Source organism: Talpa europaea (genome assembly GCF_964194135.1).
Source record: "Talpa europaea genome assembly, chromosome: 1".
NCBI lineage: Eukaryota > Metazoa > Chordata > Mammalia > Eulipotyphla > Talpidae > Talpa > Talpa europaea.
Genome location: NC_140073.1, coordinates 13403131 through 13430993, shown reverse-complemented (window position 1 = coordinate 13430993; position 27863 = coordinate 13403131). Strand labels below are relative to the sequence as shown.

Below are 27863 nucleotides of genomic sequence, written 5' to 3'. Positions count from 1 at the left end.
CCCCAACACGGATGACAGCACTGCACACCTCTCAATTATATGCGCTGAAGTCCCTATCTCAGCCCTTTCCTGAGAACTCATTGACAGCCGATTAATCCAGGCTCTGAGAACTCTGTGTGAGCCTCCTGATGAATTTAACAAGATTCTCAAGGCCATGGCAGGAGCTGGGGCCCCAGCAGAAAGCTGCCTTACATGGCATATAGTGTCCTGCAGGGATTACCGCTGTTCCAGGGTTAGTCAAGGAAATGCAGCTGGTAAGGAGACAACACATGATAACGGCTTCCCCATCTGAGCTCTCAGAAAGAGAGTGAGCTTTTCCCACGTTACTTACGTCTGTGGAGGTGGGGCTGGGCAGGGACACAGGCTGAACAGGTGCAGGGAAAGTGAATGTGGTCTCTGTCTTTTCATTTTCAGGGGAGTCAGGATGACTGGATGGGGGGGATGTTGGGGTAAGGGCTCCAAACCCCAGCACTGCATTGTATTTTGGAGGACGACCTATATACCAAGAGAAGGGAACAAAAGGGAAAAAAGGGGGAGGGAAAGAAAGGGGGAAAAATGATCTTACATACCTTTGGCCAGTGTTCCTCATTGGCTAGCATGGAAAAGGAAGTGAGGTAGCAGACAGAAGGTTAATACCACAGTCCCAAAGAGAGGAAGAGAAGCACAGATTTAAAGGTCATCAGAAACAACTGCAGGAGTCTCAAAAGTTGGGAGAGTGAGAGAGCCTTGGAGAATGACAGGAGGTGCTGGGTCGTGTTAAAGGGCCTGGCCCTGCACAGACTGCGGTGACATGCGTGGGCTGTCACAATTTGAGGTTTCTAATGTGAGTACCAAGATGTCAAAGCTCAAAGGGAGCAAGGCCAGGAAGAAGATTTTACTTTCCATGTATTTTGCATATTGTTCTCTAAGATTTCTCTGCAACTATCAATCTGACAATAATATTAATGATTCTCGGTTTCCACCAATCCTATTATTCAGGATTCTGCTTTTCATTTCTCTCCTATCTACATTTTAGTCGTGTCACTGCTGGTGAGGGTAGAGAGGCAAAGTGAGGAGGCAAAATTCATGTTAATTATTCTTACTCTTTGCTGGTAGAGCTTGTGAGAGCTAAAAAGATGTGGGCTTAACAATGAGTTATGACCCTCCCAGGTGCTTGTCTCCCCACTGCACATCACAAACACTTGGTGAACCACATGTCTAAGAACTGGAGCTGTTCTAAAGTCTCAGGAGAGGCCCTGTTGTCTGCAACACTGCTTAACTGAGAAATCTGATTTGCGTGAGAGCATTTTGAACCCCATCTCATGGCTATAGTGGGTCTTATCGATGAGCACTAATGGGTGTGGGAAGTCCAGGTCAACCGCTCTTGCCTTTCATACAGCTAATTCAGGGTCCATGTCACCTAAGGACCAGGGTCATAGCTTCCAAGCTGTCAGTGATAAAGTGTATGTGGAATACAAAGGTAAAGGAGAGAGCCAGAGAGGTACACACACAACAGCCTGCAAGCCCTGGTAGACGGTGCACAGGATCATGACTTCGCCAGCAGTTGTTGTTTATATTAGAATCGTGCACAGAGTCACGAATCTGTCAGACGCTACCTATCTGTGTTAAACTGGCAATGTCTGCAGCACAAAGACATATGTACTGGTTTGCCTTTTCTAGGGAATTTAGTGCTGCTAAAAGGGGAAGTAGAAGATGAATGCTCTTTGTTTACTCACAAAAGGCACATCTTAAGCATTGTGAATTCAAGGCTTTCATCCTCTGACCTTGGCAAGAGATGGCAAGGTCTTTCTGGCTCATTTAACCCCTGTTCTCTTAGCAGATACTGGCCACCAGCAGGCCAATTAACTGCCACTTCTGTCTGGGGGCTCCTTTTTAAAAAGTCTGTCAGAGGTCACTAAAAATTGCCAAAAAACAAAAAACAAAAACAAGACAAAATAACCCATGACACTAGTTATTGTGACCTAGGAATTCATATGGAGCAAAGACTTAGGGATTCCCATCTAAATATTTTTGACTACTTGGATGGGGCTGATGAAACATTTGGCTGGGTCGCTGAGGGAGAGTATACGATCTCCTTTTGTGGGTAGGAGGTGCTATCAGTATAGTCCAAGCCCAGCCTAAAGCAGAGGTAAGGTCAGGATGACCTCCGAAGCTGAGATTGTGTGTGCATACGCAAAAATTAGTATGCTACTCCACTCACTCTGCAACCTTTCTAGCCTGGAACTATAATTCAGGGACACATTATCATGTGGAGAAAGGGACCTTGGGATGTATTACTGACATCAAAGAACAATTTTAGAACCTTGTTTATGAGCTCAAACTCTGAGCTATTAAGACCTATTTAGACCTGCGTGGTGAGAGCTACTGCTGCTGCTACAGCTACTGCTGCCGCTGCTGCTGCTGCTGCTGCTGAGGCCTCTGCTACCTAAGCCTCTGCTCTGCCTAAGAGTAAGGTGGATCCCCCCAACCCCAGAGGTGCGAAATATGAGGAAGGAGCTCTTTAGGAATTTTTGCTTACAGGGAGTCTGTTTTGACAGTGACCTTTTTATTCTTACATGGAGATGCCCTCTTTTCACAGGTTGTAAGTCCTAGGTATGGGTACCTCTCTCTTTCCCTGAAAGTCTGCAGGAACTTAAAGAATCATGCTCTTGTCTTGCTTGCAGCCTGAGGACTCAGACACTACCAAGAACACCTTGGCAACAGCAGTGCTCTGTTCTGCTTACTGATGCTAAAATGCTTCCTTTCACATGGTCTCTGCTCACTGTTGTTATTTGTGGGTGGTCTCCCTGGTGGGCCCGGACAGAAATGCTGCCTTAAGTCATTCCCCTGAGTCAGCTTTGCCAGAATCCCAGGAAAGGCAGCTTTTGAGTATACAGAAGTGTAGTAAGAAATCTCACCCTTTTTCTCCCCCATACTCAGGGAACAATAACAACAAAACTATTTTCAGGGGATTTAGGAGTTAGACAGGCTCTAGGACAATGGAAGAAGGGAGGGGGGAGAAACACAACACAGAAAGCAAAAGCAACAGCAAGGGAGAGAAACAAAAAGATATTCACCTCTCTTCCGGGTCCCAGGATGCATTGTACTGTTCAGGTATGTGACTGCACTCTTCTTACGCTTTGAGGATTGTAAAAGGAAAGGTGACTGGTTGTATAGTATGTTACTACTAATAATGGAACAAGATAAACCCAAACCCAGCATGCCTGTCAAGATGCCAACTAGTTTGTGCTTGTCACCCCAAGGTCTTGGTATTAAAGGGTTTTATTACATGTACTAGGCTCTGAAAGAATATTCCAGGGAGGTTTCCCTTCCCATCAGATGACAGTTGTGTTGAAGCCACAATAAGTTAAATTTTTAAGTCAGGGATATATCTGCTTAGACTCCGGGCAAAACAAAACAGAACAAGAAACTAAGGGGAAAGCACCGAAGAATAAAAATGGAATAATGCGGTCAGAGAAAAATCCATCATTTCCCCAAGCTGGTCAAATATAATCAGGGTGCTGCTTGTAAGGAGGCTTTCAGATGGGAGGTGCCGAACAGATGGACATGGAGACAGAGGGGAAGGCCACATGCTGGCCAGGAGTACCTCTGGCTCAAAGACTGCTCCACTGTAGACAGGATTTGCCGTTGTTCTTCTTTTTCGCTCTTGCCTCTTGCTTTGGATTTCTTGGGAAAGCAAAAGGTTTGGATTAGAAATATAGGAAGCCTAAAACGCTTAACTGCATTGTTTATCTATTGGTCTTCCCATGATAAATTAGAAACAGGGGCAAAACTTCTGGTTTCGCTGCAGCCTCTGCAGAGAAAAACATACTGCTGGGAGCAAATAGGTGGGACTAGGCAGTCTGACCTCTCAGAGAGCAAGACCACACTGTTCCACAATGTGAGGGAGAGCTTAACAGCAGACACTTGTAAACAAGGTGTTCAGATTTATTTTTAGATGACTGTAACATAGGTGTGGATGAACTTTATGCCCAGACCTTGGTTGAATAACCATAGTTCACCATTCTTGAATTAAGTAATCAATACAGGTACAGCTTTGTAACTGTTCTTAAGATTTTGATAACCTAGAATGATTGAAAAATATAAGGACTTGACAAAGGGGAATTTGCTGTTTTGTGCTTCAGGAGAGAAAAAAAGATACTGCCCTCCCACCTGAAGTCACCTTTTAAATTAGGCAAGTGGGGAGTTTCCCCAGGACAACAGTGTGGATACAAAAAGACAGGAAGGGGAGGAGCGGAACATTAGAGGGACTTATATTAGAGGAACTTATATTCTAAAGGAATTAAAGTCCACACTGATTCCATTTATGTTAGAATTTCCTGTTCTAGCCATATATGAAACACCACTCATAAGAACAAAGTTCTAGACCAGAAGCAAGGCGGAGCCATGAATGTCTTCTCTTACCTTCTAGATGATCATGTGTTACCAACCCTAGAGACACCATGAAGGCAAGTTTCTGTGCCAGAGAAACAAAAGAAGAATACAATTCAGTTTGGGTTTTCACAAAGCCAATTGAATGTTCCTAATTAGACACCTAGGGGAAACAGGCTTAGCAGGCCAATCACTTGAAGGAGGCTGAGTTCAGGTGAACAAAGAGTGGGCACCTGCTACTCTTAGCAGCCATGGGGCCACTCTGGAGGCTTTCTAGTCTTACTGGGGCCAAGAGAGAAGGACTGGGGCCTACATCTACTTTCTCAATGACACATGTCAGCATCTTGAATGACCTAAATTTTTTACAGGATCCTCTTAGAGAGAAGAGGATTTCACATTCAAAAAATATGCAGAGGATTACAAAGGGCCTCCCATACAACAAAGTTCATATTCTAGGTACTTCTCTTGTCACTGACTAGGTGCCTTTATCAGGAGAGGTCAGAGTTTCTTACATTTCACTACTGGGCAATGCTAAAATGCTGACCCAAAGCTAAATGAACCTTAAAAGCAACAGCTGGTGGGTTTGCTTAATACTAGGTACAATCAAACATGCAATAAAACATGGAGAGACGCCTCTCTTCAGACCACTATCCTAAAGCTAGAGTGAATAGAATACTGCACCCCAAAGATGGATTAGAGGCTTCAAGCTGGAGATAACAACAGTTTGATTCCTATTTTGCTCTTTGGTTGCATGTGGTATGCTGTATCACTTCATGTGGTCACTAAATCTCCCACATTTAATACATCATTAATTTCTTTTTCCAATGAGTAAAGAACACCATCAATTGTTAGAGGAGACATATTCATGTAGAATTATTTATATCACAGTTCGGTCTTTAAAGATTCTGACATTTTCTCCTCAACATTAAATATCAAGACATTTTGGCCTGAAGTGGTAAGTTCAGGCTAGTCAAGAGACTGAGTGTTTTATGAACATACAGTTCTCGAGCAAGCCACTTGAGAACACAGAAATGAGCTTTACTGGTGTCCTCAGTCCTGAAGAAATGTTTTTATTTTATTTCTTACTTCAAAACTTAGGTGGACACCTAACTTCCTGACAGCCAGAACACTATAGAAAAGCAGTCTCACCCATTTTCCACACTGTATGTTGAAATGGCATAAGTTTTGTAGTTGCCAATTAACTACATTCCTAATGCTCACTATTAAAACGTTCTCAAGATTAGGGCCTTCCCTGGTGGCGCAGGTGGTTGAGTGCCGTGCTGTGAAGCTGTCCGCAGCCTCTGCAGCGCCAATTTGATCCCGGCCGGCTGGCCAGGGTCCCACATGGCGAAGCAGACCTCTCCTGTCTCGCGCGCTGCTCCCCTCAGCAGTGTATTTCATCAGTCTGCCTGTTCTGTTCCCCGCTCTGTCTATGGTGAAACCTCTCACCCTCCCGTGCATCAGGCCTGTACCCCAGTTCTTGTATAAATAAATAAAAATAAATAAATAAATAAATAAATAAATAAATAAATCTTTTAAAAAAAACACTTTCTCAAGATTAAAAGGCTGCCTGCCCACTCTTCTCTGATAATAAAGCAGTATGGAAGCTGACAATGCTCCTTCTTTTAATCAAGTAACAGCACCCTTCTTGTCTACTTACATCTAATTTACCTTTGTAGTCTAGGTCAAGTTCACAAAAGAATTATATTAAGGGAAAAAAACCCTCTCTAGATGTTCTGATTAAAAAGAACAAAAAGTTGTCAAGAACTTTTGCCTAGTTTATGAACCACATGTATGTCAAGAGCTAATGTGTTCTCTTTACAGATTAAAGTGATTCTAGCTAGAAAGTGAGGCATCTGTTGGTACACAAGAAGGCACTTGCTTGCCTCTCACTGTGCCACTGACCTAAAATATCCTTCAGTCTCTCTTGGTAAGAAAATTTTGCCAATAGCTTGCTCTAGTTTTCCACTTCCAAGAATAATACTTGTCATTAATTTTGTAGATGATTTTATATGTTTCCCAGCAATTTGCGGGACTACTATTACTTTTTGGTTCACATTTTGGCCCCCTTCTTTAAAGATAAATTACAAATTAATCCACTTCATTTCAGTAAGAATTGTAATTTTTACTAGTTTAGAAAAACCTGAATTGGCTTACTAAACCACCGCATTAAAAAAAAAAATGACATGAAACTTTAATGGCTCATGCCACTATTTAACATGGTTTCATTACAAAGAATGCACTGAGAATAGAAGGAAATGTATTTCTGGTCTAATAAAATCCAGCTATCAGATATTCATCATCATATTACCTGTTCACATTTTTCTTTTACAGCCGCTTATGCAAACACATCAAACTAAAAATTTCTCTTGTCTAAGGACAAATTTACATTCTATATTTGTACCAGACTTGCTTGCTATTTATGTCTATAATTTGATCATAAGTTGTAATACAGATGTTACTATTTTCATCCCTACTTTTATGCTTTAATGAAATACTTTTTGAGCTGCTGATTCATTTGGGATTGGGGATCTAATGCAATACAATGGTAATAACAAAAATGCACTGTAACAACTGTAATCGATAACTTAAAGACATTATCTGAGGGAACTGCACACCTTATGAATGCTGGCGGAGACAAAGAAAACATTAATGATCATCGGGAATGAAATAGGATAGCAAGGAAAATAACCATTAATCTTACATTTCAAATTTGTAACAGGTGTATGAAATGCCTATTTGTCAGTTAATGGACGCTCCAGGCCACACTTGCAACCTGACTAGGAATAACATTACTGAATACTGAGAAAGTGCATGAAAAGGAAAATCAAGAGACTCAGCAGAGAGCAGGTGTTCCTTCTGGTAGGTGAGGACAAGTAACACGGCACAGACTGAGCCACACCTTTGGAGGGCAGGCCTACCTGGGGGTTCTCCTCCCGTTTTGGTTTTGGTGCAGCAGGTGGAGTAATGGTGCGACTCTCCGTTTGTTTCTCATCTGCTTCTGTATGGGATTTAATTGTCTAGGAGAGGAAAATTAAATAAAAATTCAGAATTCATTTTTTATTGAAAGAATGAAAACAAACAGTAGTTTAACTATAGCCAAGAAGGGAAAAAAATAATATACTCAAAGTGGAAACATTATTAATAAATAACTTAATATTATGGATTTCATTTTGGAAGAGGGAAAAGTAAAATGTAAAATCCCAGTTGAAATGATTAAATTGTGTAGCTAGAATAGATATGAATCTATAAGTACAAGTCTAAATTACACAAAAGAAAAAATTCATGGCTTAATCCCTACGCATAAAAATAAAGTAGAGCTTCAAGCTCTGATTTCAATGTTAGGATATAGGGACAGTTTTCTAGAAGCAAGCCCACCCTTGTCACACTTGGGTCATGCTCCAGTCCATAGCATGCTGAAGATCCAAGTAGTGTCCAAAAAAATCTTACACACATACTCTTCTATTTCAATATAATTCCAATCATAATCTAAGAGAGATTGTAGAACTACCCTTACTTGGGATATTTAAAACCTGCCTGTATCACCCATTAGAGATGCAAGTGCCAAGAAAAGGCCATTTTGCAAGAAGCTGACATCCTGATTATCCCTAACCTCCTCTTCCAGATGCATCCATTTCAAACAAAAGAAACACCAGTAGCATACCATCTTCAAACACAAATGGCAGCTAGCAAATTGGTAGACTGGCCTTGCATTGCTATTCTTATCACAACCCAATGAGCTAATTCATTTTATGAAGCCCTCTGTAAATACTGAAGTGATATTATAACAGAGGATAGAAAACTGTAAACACAAACCTAATTTATTTTTTCAAAATTAAAGAAATATGTGATGCTAATAGTCTTTTTGTATGGCAACAAGAAGTAATTAAATAAATGAGAAAATGCCTCATTATTGATGAGCAGGAGTCAAATGAAAGACTTTGGTCCTACCAGCAGGGCACCAAAAATTTTCAAAAATCATTATGCTTTATAATATTTTACTAGATCTGTAAAACTAATGCAGTAACAAAGATATTTTGTTTCCTCTCCTGACCACTTGCGCATTTCCTTCTACTTTTTATATTTTTTACTTTAGGAAAGTGCAAGCATCTCCCTCATCAGTACCCTGACAGTGACTGTTCTGGGGTACAAGTGTTGGCATGCATTTCTTTAACCAGTGCCCTGTCATATTTCCCCCTTTATATTAAGCCACTTGAAAACAGGGACTGTTCACACACCTTTGCACCTTTTGTGCCAAGAACAGTGCCTCACGAAAAGGAGGTTTGCAGTAGAGTTGCTTATCTTCTTAATGGGGAATAGGACCTACATGAACACTCACTTATATCTGCCTTTTCTCTCTCTCTCTCACACATACCTCCTTCTATCCTAGAAGGACCTATCTCCTCCATAAAACACCTATAAGGGAGACAACAGGAAAGCACTCCATAGTGACATTTGTAAGGTCCTGGGTACCAAGCTTATTTTCATAGCCCTCTGAATGTGGGAGTACACCAGTCTGAGAGAGGAGAGAAAAGTGAAGGTCAACTGTTAATGGTTTGCTGCTCCATTTCGAGGCTGTGTGAAGTTCCTTGGAGTCTCTCAGTCCTTATCTAAGGTTGAGTACAGCACTGAGTGGCAATGTTTCTGGGGAAGAGCAAAACAATTCTCTCCACTAAGGAATTACCCAGAGTTCAAATTTTCTCACTCAGGCAAGAGCACACTAATCTCAGGGTTAGATAAAGAATACTGAAAGCACCCCAAAGATGAAGCAAACAAAACATTGGGGGTATCTTTCACCCATGGGTCTCTCATTTGGGGGGATGGCAATAGCCATGTTGTGAATAGCACTCAGGTGCTCAATAGCCGGAGGAAGGGAGGCCTGCCAGCAACTACGAGACCGAGTCTGGAAGTCCGGAGTTGAGTCTTAAGATGACAGCATCCTGGCCAATTAGTTGGGTTGAAAACTTGTGAGGGACCTTGAATTAGAACCAATCAGTTAAAGCTACAACTCTATTCCTGATCCTGAGACAGACTGTGGGTTAATAAATGTTGTTTTAAGCTGCTTAAAATAAACAAACAAAAAAATATTAGGGTAGGGGAGCAACATCACAAAAATGACAGAGTAGGGAGCTCTGAGAATCAGTACTTCCACTGAAGAAACCATTAAACTGGCAAAAGCAGAATCAACTTTTTAGAACCCTAGTACCTAATAAAAAACTTATAGCAACCAGGGGAGCACTTACTGAATAAAGAGGTTGCTAAATTTCAGTAAGAAAGCATTTTTCCTTAGCTACCTACAAAACCCCTTACCCTAGCTGGACAGATGCTGTGGGAATGGTGACCTGCCTTCCCGGTGTGGCTTGCTGGTGCCAGGGGGAGCAATATGGACCTTGTTCTCAAAAACTTGTGGCTGTGCATTTTGACCTCTGGTGGCTCCCTGAGGACTGGTTTAGGGCCAACCCTTGTTTTACCCAACTTAGGTTGGTGAGGTTTTCTAGGTGGTGTCTGATGAAAACATTTAAAGACAACTATGTTACCCCCATTCACCCAGCTCATAGTGGAAGAAGTATACAACAGATTTCAAAGCCTGGGAAGGAGGAGGCTGAGAAGGAAGATTCCTGGAGGAGTAAGGACTTTGAAGGGCCATCATGCATACAGGGGAATTTGGAGTACTTGGATCATTCCCAGGGTTAAGGGCATACTCACACATGATCTGAGAGATCCCTGAGCATGTACCTATTGCTGGCTGAGAGGACAGGTGAAGACTAAAGCAGAGGTATAAGTGGCCTAGCCTAGTGCTGAAAGATTTGCCCTGCTCAAAGCCAATTTGCAAAGACTGGGAAAGTTTGTTTTTTTTTTTTAATTTACTTATTATTTCCCTCTTCATCTTGGCTCCAATTGTCTAAGGAAATCTATCACTAGTGGACACTTGAAAAGAAGAAATTTCAGTCATCACACATAACAGTCTTAGCAAAAACAGTCTGGAAAAGACACTAAGTAGGTAAGTACAGCCCTCAACAATTAACAACAGCAAACCCCCAGGGTGGGAGGGGAATCTAATTTCTAGAGTTATTGTGTTGTAATTTTAAAATTAAGAGTTTCAAACAATAACTAAAAGGCATTCAAAAAAAAAAAAAAAAACAGGAAAGTATGGCACCTTCATAGGAAAAAAAGAAATTCACAGAAACTGGCTCTACGGAAGCCTAGACACCAGACTATCTAGAGAAAGACTAAGCAACTGTCTTAAATACACTTTAAGAGCTAGAGGAAACGTAACAGAAAATTTAAAGAAACCAGCAGCACAATGTCTCACCAGTAGAAAATATCAATAGAGAGACCTTTTATTTTTTAAAAAGAACCAAATTAGAAACTCAAGCTGAAAAGAATATTAGCTGAAATGGAAAGTTCACTAGAAGGGTTCAGGCAAAAAGCAAGCAGAAAATGAACAGCGCCTAAGGGTGTTACCGACGTACTGACATATGCATTATGGACACCTGGAGGAGAGGGAAAGGAAAAGGAGAAATAACAGCTGAAAAGCTCCCAAATTTGATGAAAGTTATAAATCCATACATTGAAGAAACTCAGCAACCTCAAAGTAAGAGAAACTGAAAGAGATTCACACTGGCAAAAGCTGAAGTCAAAGAGAGGATCTTAAAGGCAGCAAGAAACAAGTGATGTATCACAACAAAGAGGTCCTCAATAAGATTAACAGTCAATTGATCACTAAAAACCAGAAAGCAGAAGGCAGTGGGGTTGACTCATTTAAAGTGCAGAAAAAAAACAAACAAACAAACAAAAAAAACTATTAACCAAGAATAGTAACCAGCAAAAAGATAGTATTGGTAGATGCTCCCTAAATGAAATGCCAGAGAGTCCCCTTCAGACTGAAATAAAGACTCTAAATGGTAACTTAAAACCATACAAAAAGTAACTCCATAACATAAAGGTAACTACATAACATAAAAAGGAGTACTATTATATCTTTGATTTGTAACTTTTTCTGTCTTCTATTTCAAAGAGAAACCCACAACATGGAAAATAGGTACTCAAACATACACAGAGGCATGAATATCCATAGCAACACTATTCCTAATAGTCAAAAGGAGGAAATAACCCTAAGGCACGTGATAGTATGAATAAACTATGGTATACAGAAATATGGAATATTTTTTATTAAATGGAATATTTTCTTCATTAAAAAGAAATGAAGTACTGACATGTTGCAATGTGAATGAATCTTGAAAACACTGCTAAATGAAACAAATCAGATACAAGGCCACATAGTATATAATTCCATTTATATGAAATATCCACAACAGGTAAATCTAGAGATAGAAAGCAAACTGAGGCTTGCTAGAGGCAGATGGGAGAGTAAATGGGAAGTAACTACTTAAAAACTGGGTTTGATTTTGTGTTAATGAAAATGTTTTAGAACTAGATCGAGGTGGTGGTTGCAGAACACTGTGAATGTATCGACTGCCACTGAATTGTTCAGCAGTTAATGATATGGTTAATAGTATGGGATGCAATTTTCACTTCAAATTAAAAAATTAATTTGGAAACAAAAAAATGAATTAAGCTAAAAGCTTGATTTCTTTCAGAGAGTCAAAGAGGCCTCTCTATAGGCCCTTTTGTTTTATTTTCTTTTCTTGGTCTGTGTGGTGTTTCAATTGTTACTAGTATTTTAAGAACAAGATGATGTTTTTCTGGCTTTTTTTTGGAAAATGTTTCCATATTATAAAAATTGATCACTATGAGAAGTAGCTGCTTCCTTGAGATGGCATCTCTTGCGCTTTCTGTTATCTTCTTGACACTAAGGCCAAATCGCACCTTTGTTGTGCTTGTCTTACTATTATATTTCAAAGAGAAACTAAGCATAAAAGTGGGATATCTCTTGTAATCATGTTATCACTTGTTTACTCCCAGTCTGCTTTACCTTTTATATTTCCTGCCTCACACACATAGCTATGTGAATTTGCAATTTGTTCTTTTTGGTATTATAAAGACAGAAATCAAAGGCCAGAAAAGATTAGAAGTAAATTAACCATTTATATCCGAATCCAAATTCACCTTCTGAGATTTAGCTACATGAATAATCAAATTTAGGCACTTTCAAAGAAATAAATATGCAAATAGTTTTATTAATGACAGTTAAATAAATTCAAAATGAAGTTAAAGGGGGAAAAAACATTGTCTGGTCACGTGGGTCTATTTTCTCTACTGCGGCACCAGCGCTACAATAGAGGGCAAAGAGTCACCAGCTCAGGTTTACTAGGAGACAAGATGGGGATTTACGAATAATAGTTCATTGTGGAAATATTCCTGTTTTAGAGGATATTGTGTAGGTTCCTATGGCAATTTGGCAATTATTTTCCCACAGAACCCTGGGAATATCCATGGAAGTCTCTGTTGCAGGGGATGGTATGGGGTAAATAAGAAATGATCATAATTCCTTAGAACTAGCTGCTTCAGGCATAGTCTAATGGATTTGAAGTATTTATCTCTCTCCTTCAACAGGTGCTTAGCTCCGTTTTGCAGAGTGCTGGAAAGAACAAGGGTGTAAAAGGAGGTGTAACATAAGTGTGTCTGACTTTATCTACTTTTCTGACTTAAATATGTTTCTAGCCTCTTTAAATTCTATCATTTGTTTTTTTAGAACCACAATGTCAATATAGCTTCTAATAAACAAGGAAGACAGGGGATCAATCTCTTATCTGGAGTGGATAAGGAAACCAGTGATTCCTGACAGGGGAGGAAAAGTTGTGGTAACTGACATCATCATCATCGGCTCCCTTTCCTGTGCCAATGTGGAAGGCCTTTGAAACCACACAACTCATGGAGGCAATGCCACAGTTCCTGCTCCAAGTGCTCTGACTAGTGTTCAGGCTTTGGTTTACCCACCCTTGTATTTAGATATCTCATGTGGCATAGCCGTGGCACCTAAACAACAAGTTTTTATTAAGTGAACACTGTCACGCTAAAGGAAACAGTAAAAAGCAAGAAGGAGCCCATCTCGCCTAGTCACACAGAGAACATACTGGACATGGGTTTTGATAACCCTGAGCAGGCTGTAAGTGTAACTTCCATGGCTACACTCATTCCATGGCTTCACCCATCCCTGACATCTCTTCAGAGCTATAAATGTGATATTGGGAATAAAACATGAAAGAAAAAAGGATAGTAGAAGGATCTGAAGTAAGAGAATTCTGAGAATGGAGTCCAGTCTAAGGGGAATCCCTATGGAGGGAGTGTGGTACCCTGTCAGACTGTGAAGCCAGGTGGTCTGTAAACTACAAGAGCAATGACGGGGTTCCCCTATTAGATCAACAAGAGGAGAGAGAATGGGATTTACTACTACAGGAGATTTGTTTTTTTTTTAGTTTTTAAGACAGCATGGATATCTTTTTATGATATTACAACAAAAAGCTCTATCAACATGTAAGGCTAGAAATGAAAAGATATTCAAGATCTAACAAAAAGTTGCATAATTAATTGTCTGATTTTGGTTTTAACTTTAAAATGTGTTAGTATATGCACAGAAAATATGTGGAGGAATACAAACTACTTATAACTACTTATAACGACTTATGGGAAACATTTACTCTTCTCATTTATAGGGTTGTCAGAAAAGTCATGCCATATTTTTTGTTTTTCAAGCAAAAATGTATCATGACTTTTCCAACAATCCAATACATATATACATATATATACTTTCTACAATATATATTTCTGTAATGTGTGCATTTTTTTTACAATGAACCTGAATTACATCTTTGTAACCAGTAAAAAAAAAGAAATGTAAAAATAAAACAAAACTAAAAAAAATTCTTGCTTTCTAAAAATCTTTTAAAAAGGTCAAAGGGAAATAATACTTAGTAATCTAAAATAGTGTTTTGAAACCACATTCTTTGGAACAGGAAGGTTTCTCAGAGGCTCTTTGAGAGTCAGCCTAAGATATAAGGGTAGATAGTTTCCAAATGTGACCTCACTCAAGCTAAGCTTGAGCATTTTATTTTCAAAAATTTAAGTTAACAGTAAGTCTGAAAACGTCTAATCTAAAATATGTGTAAGTATTACTGAATATTTTTCAAAGCATTTCCTGGGGGCTTGAGCAGGCGCCCCAGGAATAGAGATGCATGCTCTGAGCACAAGATTTTGGTACCCTGCTTCTTGGTACAAGGTCTGCTGCCTTTATGAGCTGCCTGGGTAGGAAGCCAGGCACTCTGTGCATAAGGCCCCTCTGTTCAAGAAGGCCACGGCAGCAGGAAGCCGCCTCATTCCCCACCATCTGGCCAGCTCCTCTGAATCATGGTCAGCCATCCAGAAGCAGAAGATTTAGAATCACCAGAGATTATTTTCAGATGAATGAGGTCTCAAGCCTGAGCAATTAGAAATAGGTCAATGACTTTATGAAATAACTTTCCTGAAAGAAGATGCTTTTCTTTGTAAAATTCTTCTCCATCACTGGTCTTTCTTTAAATAGAATATCATGACCACCTAAAAATCCTTTTTCTTGCTTTTGGAAGTCTTTCTGTCACAGGACCATTAAGTATTTTTGGAGGTTATCTGTATTTCCCTAGACTCGTTTTTTCAAAAACATGGTTTTAGAAATGAAAGACTGAAATGTCTGCGCTAAAATGTCTGAATCCTCTAGAGTTAAAAGAATGGTTTTTAGACATTTTAAGTTTTTCATTTGGCTCTTCATTATCTGTAATAACCAAGGACAATCTTTCAATAAAAACCCTTTCTTTCTTTCTTTTGTTTGTTCTTCCTGACTTTCATAGTCATACCCTCATCTGGATCCTTATTGGGCCAAAACTAAAATGGTATTTTCTGTTTACTAGCTCATCTGTGCTTCCTGATTGAGGGCAGCAGAACTCATCTGTGATTTTCTGCTTCAAAACCAGCAGGGGGAGCACACTCACACAGAAATCTAAATCTATCTGTAAAGGCTGGTGGGAAAAGCAACCCAACTTTCTTCAATTAGAATGGCCCTTTAGCATTGTGAATAAAGTTATCACATAATAAGCAACAGGCTGTCAACAATGTTGCTGAGATAAAAAGCTCTTGAGAAAATGTGTTTAGAGGCAGCCCAGATTCAATGACAAAGCTACTGCTGAAAGCAGGTGCACACTCTGCATGTACCTGTTTTTCAAGACTTGGCTTGCTAAGCTGTACAGTTTGAGGTCCAGCGAGTCTGGTCCCTGGAGTAGCTATCACAATGCTGGTGAGCTGGGCCATGGGGAACGTTTTGGCTATGGTTGCAGTCTGCCCATTGACAACACGGACTGGGTGGATGGAATTCTGGGAGGTAGGGAGGGTCGTGGGGGTGAACTTGGTCAGCATGACGGGTCTCTGGATAAGCTGAGGAGCTGCAAGCATGGGAGGAGGTGCTGGGGCAATAGGAATGTTATTCTGGGCCACAGGCTTGGGTCGAACCTATGGGGAAAGAGAGAACAATTATTGCATGACTTAAAGAAACTTCTCAAGATGTGTAAGTCTTAAGAATTTGCCAGATGTTTCGCATTATGTATGTGAAATGAATTTCAGTACATATACTTATTAATATTCACTTTGGCAATATTAATTCTATAAGTCACAGATGTATAATCTTAAATAAGACTCATCAGCTCATAAGAGGTTCCGAATAGCTTTTCTGATTCCAAACTGCAGCTCCTTCTTCTGCACCATGCAATCTTTGAGGCTGTCTGGTGACATGCCTGATCCAGACACTGGTCCCAAACAGAATGTGCTCCCAGTAGGGTATTAGTATTGCCACTGTCCATAATTCACACACTAAATTTCTTTATATCCACAGCTTTGGTTCACCCCTATTTCTGGTCCAACTCTCCATTCTTGATCACTCCTCTCAGTCTTTTTTGTGGGCTTTCATTTCCCCTGCCCAATCCTAAATGTAAATATTTCTCAGAATTTTGTCCTATAACCCCCTCCTCCCCGATGTTCTCATTCCCCGCCAGGGCTCTCGCCCGCCCCGTGGCCTCAGACACCTTGTGTAATGAAGACTCCCATACTTTTATTTCAGGACCAAACATCACCGAAACTTAAGAATCGTATGTTCAACTGTCTACAGACATCACTACTTGGAAACTTACAAAAAGTTCAAAATCAACATGTCTCCAACACATTAATTTCTTACTCCAACCCACTCTTCCTCTTATAGCCATCACCTCAGTAAATGGCCTTTTCTTGCTAAATAAATTTGAGATTCATCCTTGACGCCACTTCTAATTCCCACATGTTTCTTAAATCTGTCTACTTTGTATCCTCACTGCCACTACGCTGGCGTATTATCTAGCTCACTGATATAGCAGTGACTGAAACTGAAAACTGTGGTTAAAAACATGGTTATCAGTCTGGCCTGGGTTCAAATTCTGGTTCGATCACTTACTAAGTATGTAACCTCAGGCAACATATCTAATCTCTAAGTCACTATTTTTCAAAGTTTCTCAACTGTGACCCTGGGGGTAAATCCTTTCCTCTTATTCATTCATGAAGGCCTGACCTTCAATGAGTTCTGTTCTGAAAACCTGATCAGAGTAAGAATGTCAACTATGTTACTAGGCAACATTACTTACGGTAAAAATGATTTCTTATTGCTACATCGTATCTGGAAGGGGGAGAATTATAAATACTTGATGGGATATCTTGCCTTGGGCGTCATGAAGTGGGGTGACTCTTATAACTGGGCATATCCTTGTGATGACCTTGAAAGCAGTGCCCACAGAACTGTTATTACAAGATATATTAGCTCTGTGAGGCTAAAGGCTTACATGCCATCATGACCTGATAAATCTCTCATTTCCTTGCACCTCAACTATCCTCTGACAGCTGCAGAGACTGGTATATGGGACTACTAAAGGGACTTCACTGAAGAAAAATGTCTGATGCCCTCTCTTGCTAGCAAGTTCTGGTCTCCATCCTATATGTTTCAAGTAGACTGGAGCCAAGTATGGTGTGTGACAGTCTTGAGACTCTAAATTTCAGCATATCTTAAGGAGACTCTGTGGTGGGTGCTGTAGATACAGAGTAGGAAATACATTTTACACTGTAACCACTACATACATACCAAGATGTATCTATAGCTCTACAAAACAAAATTCATGAAACAATACTTATGTGCTATGTACTGTAAAATTTCCTATTCTGCTTTGCTCATTTTAATTAAAAACTGTGGTTACAATCATTTAATTGATTTCACAGCCTACTAATGGTTCATGACCCACTGTTTGAAAAACATGGACAAAGTCTTAGATTCCTTATGTACAAGAGAGTAACAGCCACTTTCACAGGGTTTGGTGAGGATTAAAATAACCCATGTGAAGAGACTAGCACTGACATATAACAAGATCCTCTAAATGTTCACTATTAATACTGTGGACAATGTCCCAACCGTTCCTCCTACCCAGTCTTGACCTTCTCTAATCTATTTCCCACATAGTGATGAGAATTTTCTGAAACAAAAAATCTGAGTATGCCAAGTGCTTGTTTGAAAATGCTTTAATGGGTCCCCACTGCTTCTGGAATAAGGTCTGAATTCCTAATATAGCCCACAAGGTTCCACAGGTGCCGGCCTGAATAAGCTTCTCCAGCCCCCTATTATTCTGGTGTGAGTCAGCCACACAGCCCCTGTGCTCAGACACATCAAGTCTCCTTTGGTACTTTGAGGTTCCATGTATCTCTCTTTTCTGAACTTGCACATATGCTCTGCCCTCTACCTGTGACATTTTCATTCTTACCCCCGAAATGTCAAGCTACCTTTACCAGGATTTTAGGCCTCATAATGAATGTCAATTTTTCAAGGAAACTTTTTGTCATACTCCTAAATAATGAGTTGGGTGCCCCTCCCATCTTTTCTGAACTACTCTCCACTTCTCATAATGGACACTGTAATTGCATGTACATCTGTCTGAAGCTCTGTGAGGACAGAGAACTGTCTGTCCTGAAAACTGGTAGTATTTACAGTGCTTAGTGCCTTTTTTGAAGCTCAAGATATTAAGGATTTATCTGATAAATGATTGAAATCACCTTGTCTCATGTTATTAGCACTGCCTATCTCCCCCCCCAGAGACAACTTAGAAATCACTTTTGGCCAATAACCACAAAATCCCTTCTCTTCTCTCTTTGCCTGAAAACCTGGGGCTTCAGATAGAAACTCCAAAGATTTCTACCAAGAAAGGTAGAAATCTCCTCAAGGTCCAAACCGGGCAACTCTGACATTGTGCCATTAGAATGGTGAGTTCAGCCTAACTGCTAGTAAGAACCTCCTCAGGAGAACGTGCGCAAACAGAGCTGGGTCCCCGTATTGTGCCCTAGTCTAAATCTTTATAAACAAGGCTTTGTGTTTAATATGATGCTCAGTGCCATCACTGCCCACAGTACAACTTTATGATTTCTACTGGTTAGCTTGGGTACTATTGCCTTCCCCCTATTCTCTTTGGCACATAGGAAAGAAATATGAAGTAGTAATTGCATTCCTTCCTCACTAGTCAGCAGGTTTGATTAAATTATTCTAGTAAGTTTACATTAGAAGGCTTAAAATGGTGTTGTCTTTATTGTTTTAAATTTCAGAAATTTTTCTTTTCCTCATACCCTGCCACTGCCGCTGGTCACTGCTAAGAAACACAACAATAAGTTTCTTCATGGTATAGAAATCAGCAGCCAGAATCTTTAGCTAAGTGGGATCTGAATACAGCTGAGCTGATAAGTGCATTAAAAAGGCTGCTTGGAAGAGCCCATTTGAGGATCCTCCCAACCCATTCACTGTGCTTGTCACTGGTTTACTCACCTGTGGAAGAAAGTTTGGACGTGGAGTGAGTCTAGGAGGGGGGATAAATTGTGGTACTTTGATGGGCTGAGGAGGTGTTGCCTGAACCTGCTAAAAAAATGGAAAAGATAAATAAAACAGAGAGGACAATAACTGTTCAATATCAAAGCTAGACATTTTTTTTTTAAAGCTAGGCATTCTTAAAGTATTTCAGCATCACTATTCTCTGGACCAGACAATATTTTCTTCAAACAATATCTTCTATGAGCTTTCATCATATAATTAACATTGCCTTAAAAATGTGTTTTGTTCTCCCACCTGCATGCTTTACTCCACAAAGTAAACCAACTACATTTGTCTCCTTATACACCTAATGGAAACAACAAGCTCTGCAATCTTAGACAATTTCCTTTGACACTTAAGAACTCTTGTACTTATATATTTAAAAAGTCAAGACTGGATCCAAAATAAAAATCAAACTTGCTGCCTGGCCAAATGAGCTTTAGAGTATTATCTAACAGTGAATAACATTATTCCTATGAAGAACTGTCTAACTCTCAGCATCTGGCAAAATATATGGTTACTTCTTTAAAGATTCCTGGGTAAGTGGTGAAGCTTTATTGCTATCTAGTTTCATTGGTCATCATTCAGAAGCGACCAAGAGTTATTAAACTGCCGTTTTAAGAAGGGATTTTTAAACCACAGTTTTGATATATTTCCACCAAGTTTGTGAAAGCATCAGTTTCTAAAGGTTTTACCCTGGAAATCTCATGAACAATTTTTGTTCAAGTACTCCTTCCTTTCAAGGGTCTTTTTTTCTTATTGACCTTGGACATGAACAATGTTAATTTGTAAGTTTCTTGAATATTTTAATTATTTTATTAAAAGATTTATTTATTATACAAGAACTGGGGTACAGGCCCGATGCACGGGAGGGTGAGAGGTTTTACCAGAGACAGAGCGGGGAACAGAACAGGCAGACTGATGAAATACACTGCTGAGGGGAGCAGCGGGCAAGACAGGAGAGATGTGCCGTGCCATGTGGGACCCTCGCTGGCCAGCCAGGATTGAACCTATGCTGCAGAGGCTGTGGACAGCTTCACAGCGCTGCGCTCAACCGACTGCACTACCAGGGGAGGCCCTTTTGAATATTTTTAAAGTGCCCCAACTAACCCCAGAACTTCCTGGGTGCAATTAATTTAGAACTAAAAGAATTCAGCAGGGAGTTTCCCCCAAAATCAATAGTGCAGTGCCAGCGTGTATAAGCATTCACATGTCACAGGAAGGACTGTGGGTAGGATAAAGGGAGAGAAATATGAAATGGCGTGTATACCTCTGGGAAGGACATTTCCCCCCACTATAGTCAAGTCCTACTTAGATCTCAGAGAATGTTCAAGTAAGTTTTGGTCCTAGGTGTCAGGACACTTCTACAGCTAGCTAGGAGACAGTAGGAATGCCAAATTCCCTTGTCAACTCCAAACAGGGAATTTGGAATGGTAGAAGAGTGATGGAGATTGAAAAATCCAGCAGGAGCATAAAACGGATATACTCTACAAATGCATATCCTGACCCCGCTCATGTGGGCACACATGAGTAGCAGCTGCTGGCTTACCAGAGTGACTGTGTTTTTTGCCACAATTTGGACAGCCTCTGCCCCAGGCCCAGTGACCTTACTAGACGTCTGGAGGTTGACTGGTGTGTTCTGCACATCAGTGCTGAGCACAGCTTTCTGACTGTTGATGGCGGTCACCATAGCAATAGTAGGTCTCTGGCCCACAACAGAGGCAGGCATGGTCGCAGTTGCTGCTTTCAAGACGAGAGGTAGTGTCTTTGTGGTAATCATAGAAGCTGTAGTTACAGTCTTCTAGGAGACATGGAGAACAGGTATTAGGATACTGAAGTGTGATTCCACTAAACAATATGCTGCTAACCCCCAGAAGAAAACAAAGTAACAATCTCATAACCAAAAAAGCAAGTCAGTATAACAACATTTCTGTTCTGACATGGAACCAACACCCTTACAAGGAAAGATCATCTCTACTTTGCTAGAATTCTCAAGTTCACAGGAATAACTACAAACTAATATGGGCACAGGGCTTTCAACAATGAATGTGGTGGGTTGACAGATACAAAATGTGAGTATAACTTTCCACGGAATTTTCTAACTCTTTGAATGCTCTCAATTAAATATGCAGAAGTTTCAAATTAGTGAGGTATACTCCATCTCGAGCCTTACTTGCTACAACTTCTTCAATATGAGGAAAACCATCATACAGTTCTGGTTATCTGCCTACTATGACATAAACGCTAGGATAAAAGGACAGTGTTCTTTTCATTCGTTTGAGTGTCACCCTGGAGAGGGGAAAGGGAAAACCACATGAGGATAGGCACAACTGTTACCTTAGAGGCAGTAAATCCCAAACTCCAAATAATAAAACCTATTAACCAGCTTGTATTGTAAATACCATCTCTTGTTACCAGCAGGATATGAATCACTACCTATAATCTTTTCTCCAGAGAACTGCTGTAGAAGTGATCAAGGATCCAGTGAAATGTGACAAGGTGGAAACAAACACCTGAGATTCAAAAAGCCTAACAAATCAGAGGATGAACTGAGGGGAGAGAGCTTGAGTGATGTCCCATCAGTGCTGTGCAGCTATAAAGTTGTATTTTTTTAGACTCTTTTATTAGAGTAATTAAGGAAGTCATTTAAAAAATAATAAAATATAAACAACTTTATTACATGGCATACACTTCTATCTAGTGCTGTGAGTCGTTCAAGATGAAGGTGTTTCAGAACATGAAAACTTATTGGATCCAACTTGATTCTAATTTTGATACTACTCCACCTTTTCCTTCTTACTCTATACTTGGCACTGTCCAATTTATAACCACCAGCCGCATGAGGCTATTTAAATTTTAATTAAAACAAAATGCAATTAAAATATTAGTTCCTCAGTCATGTGAGCCAAATTTCAAGTCTCAACAGCCATTGAGACTATTGAGCTGCCATTGAGCTACCAAGTTGGCTATTGGCTACCACGTTGGACAGCGAAGATTTCTAACATTGCAGGAGTTCTATTGTACGACTTTACTCCAGATCAGTGGAAAGTACCCCAACTCTCCCTGAAATATCTGTACAAATTCCCTTGTGAACTTCTACTTCAGTTGTCAGTGTAATGTTGTTTGGTTCTAAGGAATTCTTTATTTCCATTTTCTTCCTTAAATACATCACACATGTATGTATTACCTGTTTTAACATCTTTTCTCCTTTTAATCAAAAAATTAAATGATCTGGTCTCACCTAGTCCTAATCCGCAATCCTTATTTATAAGTGTAATTAAAAATCGTCTGAATCTTTGTTTCCTTTTATCTAAGTCATCAACACAGGAATGGCTTACTCTCTTCTTAGCCTTGCCACCTCAAATGTAAAATGGGAGTATATGAGGAGCAGCGATATTTATTTTGGAGGATAGCAGATCGTCTACTTTCTATGAATAATGAGTGCTAAACAAAAGCTAAATGCTATTTGTCATCGGAAATGTTATAGTAGTGTAGCAGGATGGACTGATTTTAGATTACTAGCTATCTTTAATAATTGTTTTTAACTCAGTATGTTAATTACCTCTGTCTTTCAATTTAAAATACTTAAATACAGAGAACTTTTGAAGTGGTGGGCAAGTCACACAATGTGGCATTCAATCCCGGTGCCACCGCTGTTGTGGAAGTAAACTTCTAGTCAGCAGAACTCACTGACATGGATTTTAAAAATAGTCACTCATGGTGTTACTACTTTCAAAGAGGTCAATGCACTTCTGTTTGAAACACCCTTGGTTTAGGCAAATCATTGTCAGTATTTTGAATATACCTAAAGTGATTATTTTTTAAGTGAATAAAACCTCAAACTCACCTGGATCATACACTTACCATTAACTCCAACACTTAAAAAACACTGAAACCTAGCAAGTTTGTTCACATCTTAGGTTAACATTTTTATTCTACTTTATATTGAGTTGTGGCTAATTTTACCACATGTAGCATCCTATATAATAACTCTTTGTCTATAAAAGCACAACACATAGTACTGTATGCATCAATGGAAACTTTTTGGGGAATATATTTACTATTTATTGACTCCAAGTTATTGACATAGTTATTGCTTAGGTCTTTACTCCTGGTGCTTATTCTAGTCTATGAGAACTAGTGAACTATTCTAAGATGTAGGGAGTATAAACCAAACACTTGGATGTTAGAATTTAGATGACAAAGAGAATCTAGAATTTTGAGATCTAAACCTACTAAAAATCTCTTAATTGTTCTAAAGAGGAAGAGAAAACATAGAGGAAAGGTGTCAAACAACAAAGAAAATTATGGGTATGGAAGCTATGATAAGTTCTTGTTTAGTTGATGTTACTGAGTATGATCACCTTCAAAAGAGGATAGCAGTCTCTCCACAGTTTCATGAAGGGGTTCGTTAATTTTGACAAAACTATTAAGTTAATGCAAAAATATACAGCAAGAAACTCTAATAGCAAAATCCTTTCAATTTAGCTTTTCACTGAATTATTGTTTACCTGCAAAGCACGAGGTATTGATTGAAAACAGATAGATACCAATATGCAAATTAGTAGTTAGAGGAATTACCATGGGCTCTAATTAACCACCACACCTACTTTAGAGTATTTTCTTGTTTAACTTTGAATGGTAGGTCACCGATATACAATCAAACCACAAATAGAATCCCCCCTTTTATGTCTATAAGAGTTTATTTTCTGTCTGGTTTTCTTAACTGCATGCTTCTTTATATTTGAATTACATTTTAAAAAATACAGGGTGGCAGATAGAAGTTGAAGGGTATACCTGCAGTCACCTGTTCTAGTTTTTCATTTTTTTTCCCTGTAGATTAGAAAATGTTCAAAACAAACATACAATCGTGAATTTAAGTTAACTAAGGGAACTGCTCCCCTGTTTCTTCACATGTTTGATACATGCTAATTACCCAATTTACAATTAAAAATTCTCCTAACATCTCCTCCCTGCCTACTCTGATTGCAATAGTTATTCCTTCTGAATTTAGATATTTAATATATGCCAGACACACTCTCCAATGGTCCTTGACCTAATGAACCTTTAATGACTCCTCTATGACAGTCAAAACCCCCAAAGTTTTGTCATGCATTGGAGAGCTTCCACAAGCTAGTTGCTTCCTACCTTCTACTTTTCTATCACTTTTTCTCGAACCTACACTCCAGCCACATCAGCCTACTTGTTATTCCCAGGGCAGGTTTACTTTTTTGACTCCATACTTTTGTTATTACAGCTCTCTATACCTTGGGGAAGATCTCTCCCCACTCTGCTCCATTACTGAAATCTGACTTTTCTGTCAAGACCCTGCTCAAAGACTAGCTCCTTTATGATGCATGCTCTGATCCCTCTGGTCAAAATTCCTCTGTTCTTTAGTATTTGCACAGCTCTTTACTGACACTGTAATTTTACTCTTCTCTGTTAGATGTTTACATCTTCTGCTCCTCTACATTTTAGAAATTCTTGAAGAGAGAAATTTTTCCTTAATTCATAAAATTCTTTGTGAATCTATCCTCTACACTGACTAAGCACAGCACTTATACACAGCAGAGACTCAAATATTTATAGATGAGTGACAATAATTGTCATAATACACTAGATTCTGGTATACTTGTTTGTATACCAGAACGCAGTATACAAAGAGTACACCCCATAAATACTTACTGATAGTTTACTATAAAAACAAAAACCAACCTAGAGAATCTTTTTAGCTTTTAACACTGGAATCTGCATTAAACAGAACATAAAGTACCAAACAAGCTTAGCTAAACCAATTAAATATGTCAGGGAGTGATGAGAGATGCCATACAACACTGCTGTGGGGATAGCCCCAGGCACGTGGTCCCAGCTCCATAACATCACATACCCAGAGAAGGGATTGTCATTCTAAGTATATGCAAGTATTATATAAGACAAAAAGAATGAAAGTCTATCAGAATAATGTTCTATCAGCTGTATAGAAATTTGCATTGTGTGATCTGGACAGAAAGTTTTCATGGATTAAGAGAGAAAACTGTTACTGGGAAACAATGGATACTACCACATGCTTTCCCTGTAAAATTCTCTGATCAAACTGTACTTTGGAAAGAGAACTCTGCTTAAGACTCCAAAAAAGGTAATCTGATAAATCAGCAGTTTTTCAGAAGAAATACAAGTCTTAGAAAGGGATTCTAAAAGTTGGCTTGAATGTCTAATTTCCAAAATATACTTGTGGTGGAGATCAGGGTAAAAACCATACAGTCTGCTGTAGCCAGAATATCAGAACAGGATTTTCCTTTTCCTACTTTTTTTTTCCCTAAGATTTATTTATTTATGCATTCAAGAACTGGGGTACAGGCCAGAGGTGTGGGGAGGGTGAGAGGATTCACCAGAGACAGAGTGGGGAACAGAATAGGCAGACTGACTGAAATACACTGCTGAGGGGAGCAGCAGGTGAGTCAGGAGAGGTCTGCTGCACCATGTGGGTAGCTCCCTGGCCAGGGATGGAATTCATGCTGCAGTGGTTGTGGATAGCCTCATAGGTTGCATCTTAACCCCCTGAGCCACCAGGAGGCCCCTTCTTTGACATTTTATACAATATTGGTATTTCTTTTCTTTTCTTTTTTCATTTTTGGCAGTACAGAAGAAAAGTGAACAGATGTTTCAGTCAGAACTTCTGGGTTCAAATCTTGGCTCTACCATATTCAAATCATGGCTCTACCATATACTTACCTATCTGATTTTACTTAATTAACTTGATCTCTCTGGGCCTTAGTTTTCTTTTCTAAAAAATTGAGATGATGATGGTATATATCTTCCTCAGAGGGTTGGGGTGGGGATTATGTAAAGCATTCAGGAAGATATTGGTATACAGTAACTTCATTAAATACCAACTATTTGTAGTATTTTTATAAATAATGAATTCACTTGCTAAATGTTATATCTGAACCAGCCCAGTGTCCATAAACAGTGACTGGCCAAGTAAACTATATAATCTTTCTCTATATGTAAAACATATGGTGAAAACTTGGCATTGGTGGATGAGAAGTATCCAAGCTTAGGTTTCAAAAAATCCCTAAGTCCTTAAAATTATGTGCAAAAATGGGCATATTAAGTACGAATGTGCGTTTTTCTAAGAGGATCCATAGCTTTCCAAGAGACTTAAAGGTGTCACCTTAAAGTATCAAAAATCATTGCTAAGCTGTCCCATTTTAAAAGATATGCCCATATAAATGCATGGACATCATCAAGTTTGAATACTTTTTTTAACTGCGTTTCACTCCCAAGTAAGTCTTTCTTGTGTATCCTGATTCTCACCATCCTTACATTTTATGCTAATTTAAATGCCCCTCTCAATAGAAGCATTTGCACAGCTACACCAAGTTAGAATGCTATGAAGCTTCCTTGGTTCTAATTTTGAAATGTAGTTTTCATTTTGGGTTTCTTTCAATATGTTAGGTAGATTCACATTCTCATGCACACAGACTTAGAAATGAATATTTTGTTTTTATGAATAATGCGAATATATATATTGCCTTTCTAAGTGCCGACTTCCACCTGGTCCTAAGGGCACTCGGTCCTGGAATATCTCCACCCCTAATACCTAAGAATTCCAGAAAAACAATTCTAGATGAGGGCTAAACCAACACTTTTAGAACAAGTGTAAACACATACTACTAGAAATTAAAAAGACTTTAATTCTGGTCTAATGCAGAGAAGCAATTTTTCTTTTTCACTGCCTACTTTTTTGGAACAGGTGGGAAATCACTGAGCTTTTTACTTTTTTATTTTAGTAAATGTCACTTTCTTCTGTCAATGAACTTCAAGTGATACTACTCCAATTATATATAATAATAGAGTAACCAAAATAACATTTGTTTCGCGGTAGTTGAGTTCAGTATAATCTGAAAGAAGACCCGGTTCTACACGACCAATAACAATTCAATCTACAACACGAAGCCTGCAGTGCTCCATGCACACTTTTACCTGTGAAGCAGTCAGGTTGGGAGAAGGTGCAGCCGACTGGGTGTGGTGGTGGTGGTACTGCTGTTGTTGCTGTAGCTGCTGTAGTGGTTGCTGCTGTGCTGTTTGTAGTTTGTTTTCAGATTGTGGCAATGGCTGTATTTGGAACTTGTCTGGTTGCTCTTGCTTTACTATCAGGTTTTTCCGTAGCTGTTCGACTACTCTTTTCTAGAAATGAAGACAAAAAGAATGAAACTCCATCAGAATATTGTTCTATCAGCTGTATAGAAATTTGCAGCAATTATATGCCTCTGATCTCCTTTCTGTATCAAGCTTATAATCTAAAACATGTGGCATCTAAAATTCACAGATTCAACATAGGAGGACAAACAGATGGCCCAAGAAATGTTTTATATATAAAGGAAACTGAGGCATACAGACAGGAGGGAAGCTAACAGAGATCACATAGCAGAGCTCAGATTTCTTGACTAGTGTGCTAGGCTGGAAGGGCAGTAGAGTATAGCTGTGAAGACACAACTCTGGAAAAATGGTACCTTAATTAAAATTTCATTTTTACTACTTAACAGCTATCTGATGTTAGTCAACTTTCTTAAGCTGTTTGTGCCTTAATTTCCTGTTCTGTAAAATGAGGTTATGAACAATATCCTTAGGAGTCTTAAAA

At 39.3% G+C, this 27863-nt stretch overlaps 1 protein-coding gene across 9 annotated transcripts in view; it reads right to left on the bottom strand.

Annotated features, from left to right (window-relative positions):
- PHF21A (PHD finger protein 21A) overlaps positions 1 to 27863 on the bottom strand; it is a gene marked incomplete at its 3' end in the record, with an annotated part of 135278 nt that overhangs the window by 8364 nt on the left and 99051 nt on the right. For 2 of the 9 annotated variants that reach the window (XM_084252275.1, XM_084252276.1), the window contains exons 4-12: positions 27206 to 27409; positions 20769 to 21020; positions 19178 to 19267; positions 15517 to 15810; positions 7293 to 7391; positions 4405 to 4456; positions 3587 to 3666; positions 3057 to 3117; positions 570 to 592 (exon numbers count right to left, since the gene is read on the bottom strand). In XM_084252275.1, the coding sequence (XP_084108401.1) occupies positions 570 to 592; positions 3057 to 3117; positions 3587 to 3666; positions 4405 to 4456; positions 7293 to 7391; positions 15517 to 15810; positions 19178 to 19267; positions 20769 to 21020; positions 27206 to 27409 (1155 nt within the window). Of the gene's footprint in view, positions 1 to 331; positions 496 to 569; positions 593 to 3056; positions 3118 to 3586; positions 3667 to 4404; positions 4457 to 7292; positions 7392 to 15516; positions 15811 to 19177; positions 19268 to 20768; positions 21021 to 27205; positions 27410 to 27863 lie in introns of all 9 variants that reach the window. The other 7 variants (XM_084252272.1, XM_084252278.1, XM_084252273.1 and 4 more) reach the window with 7 other exon arrangements.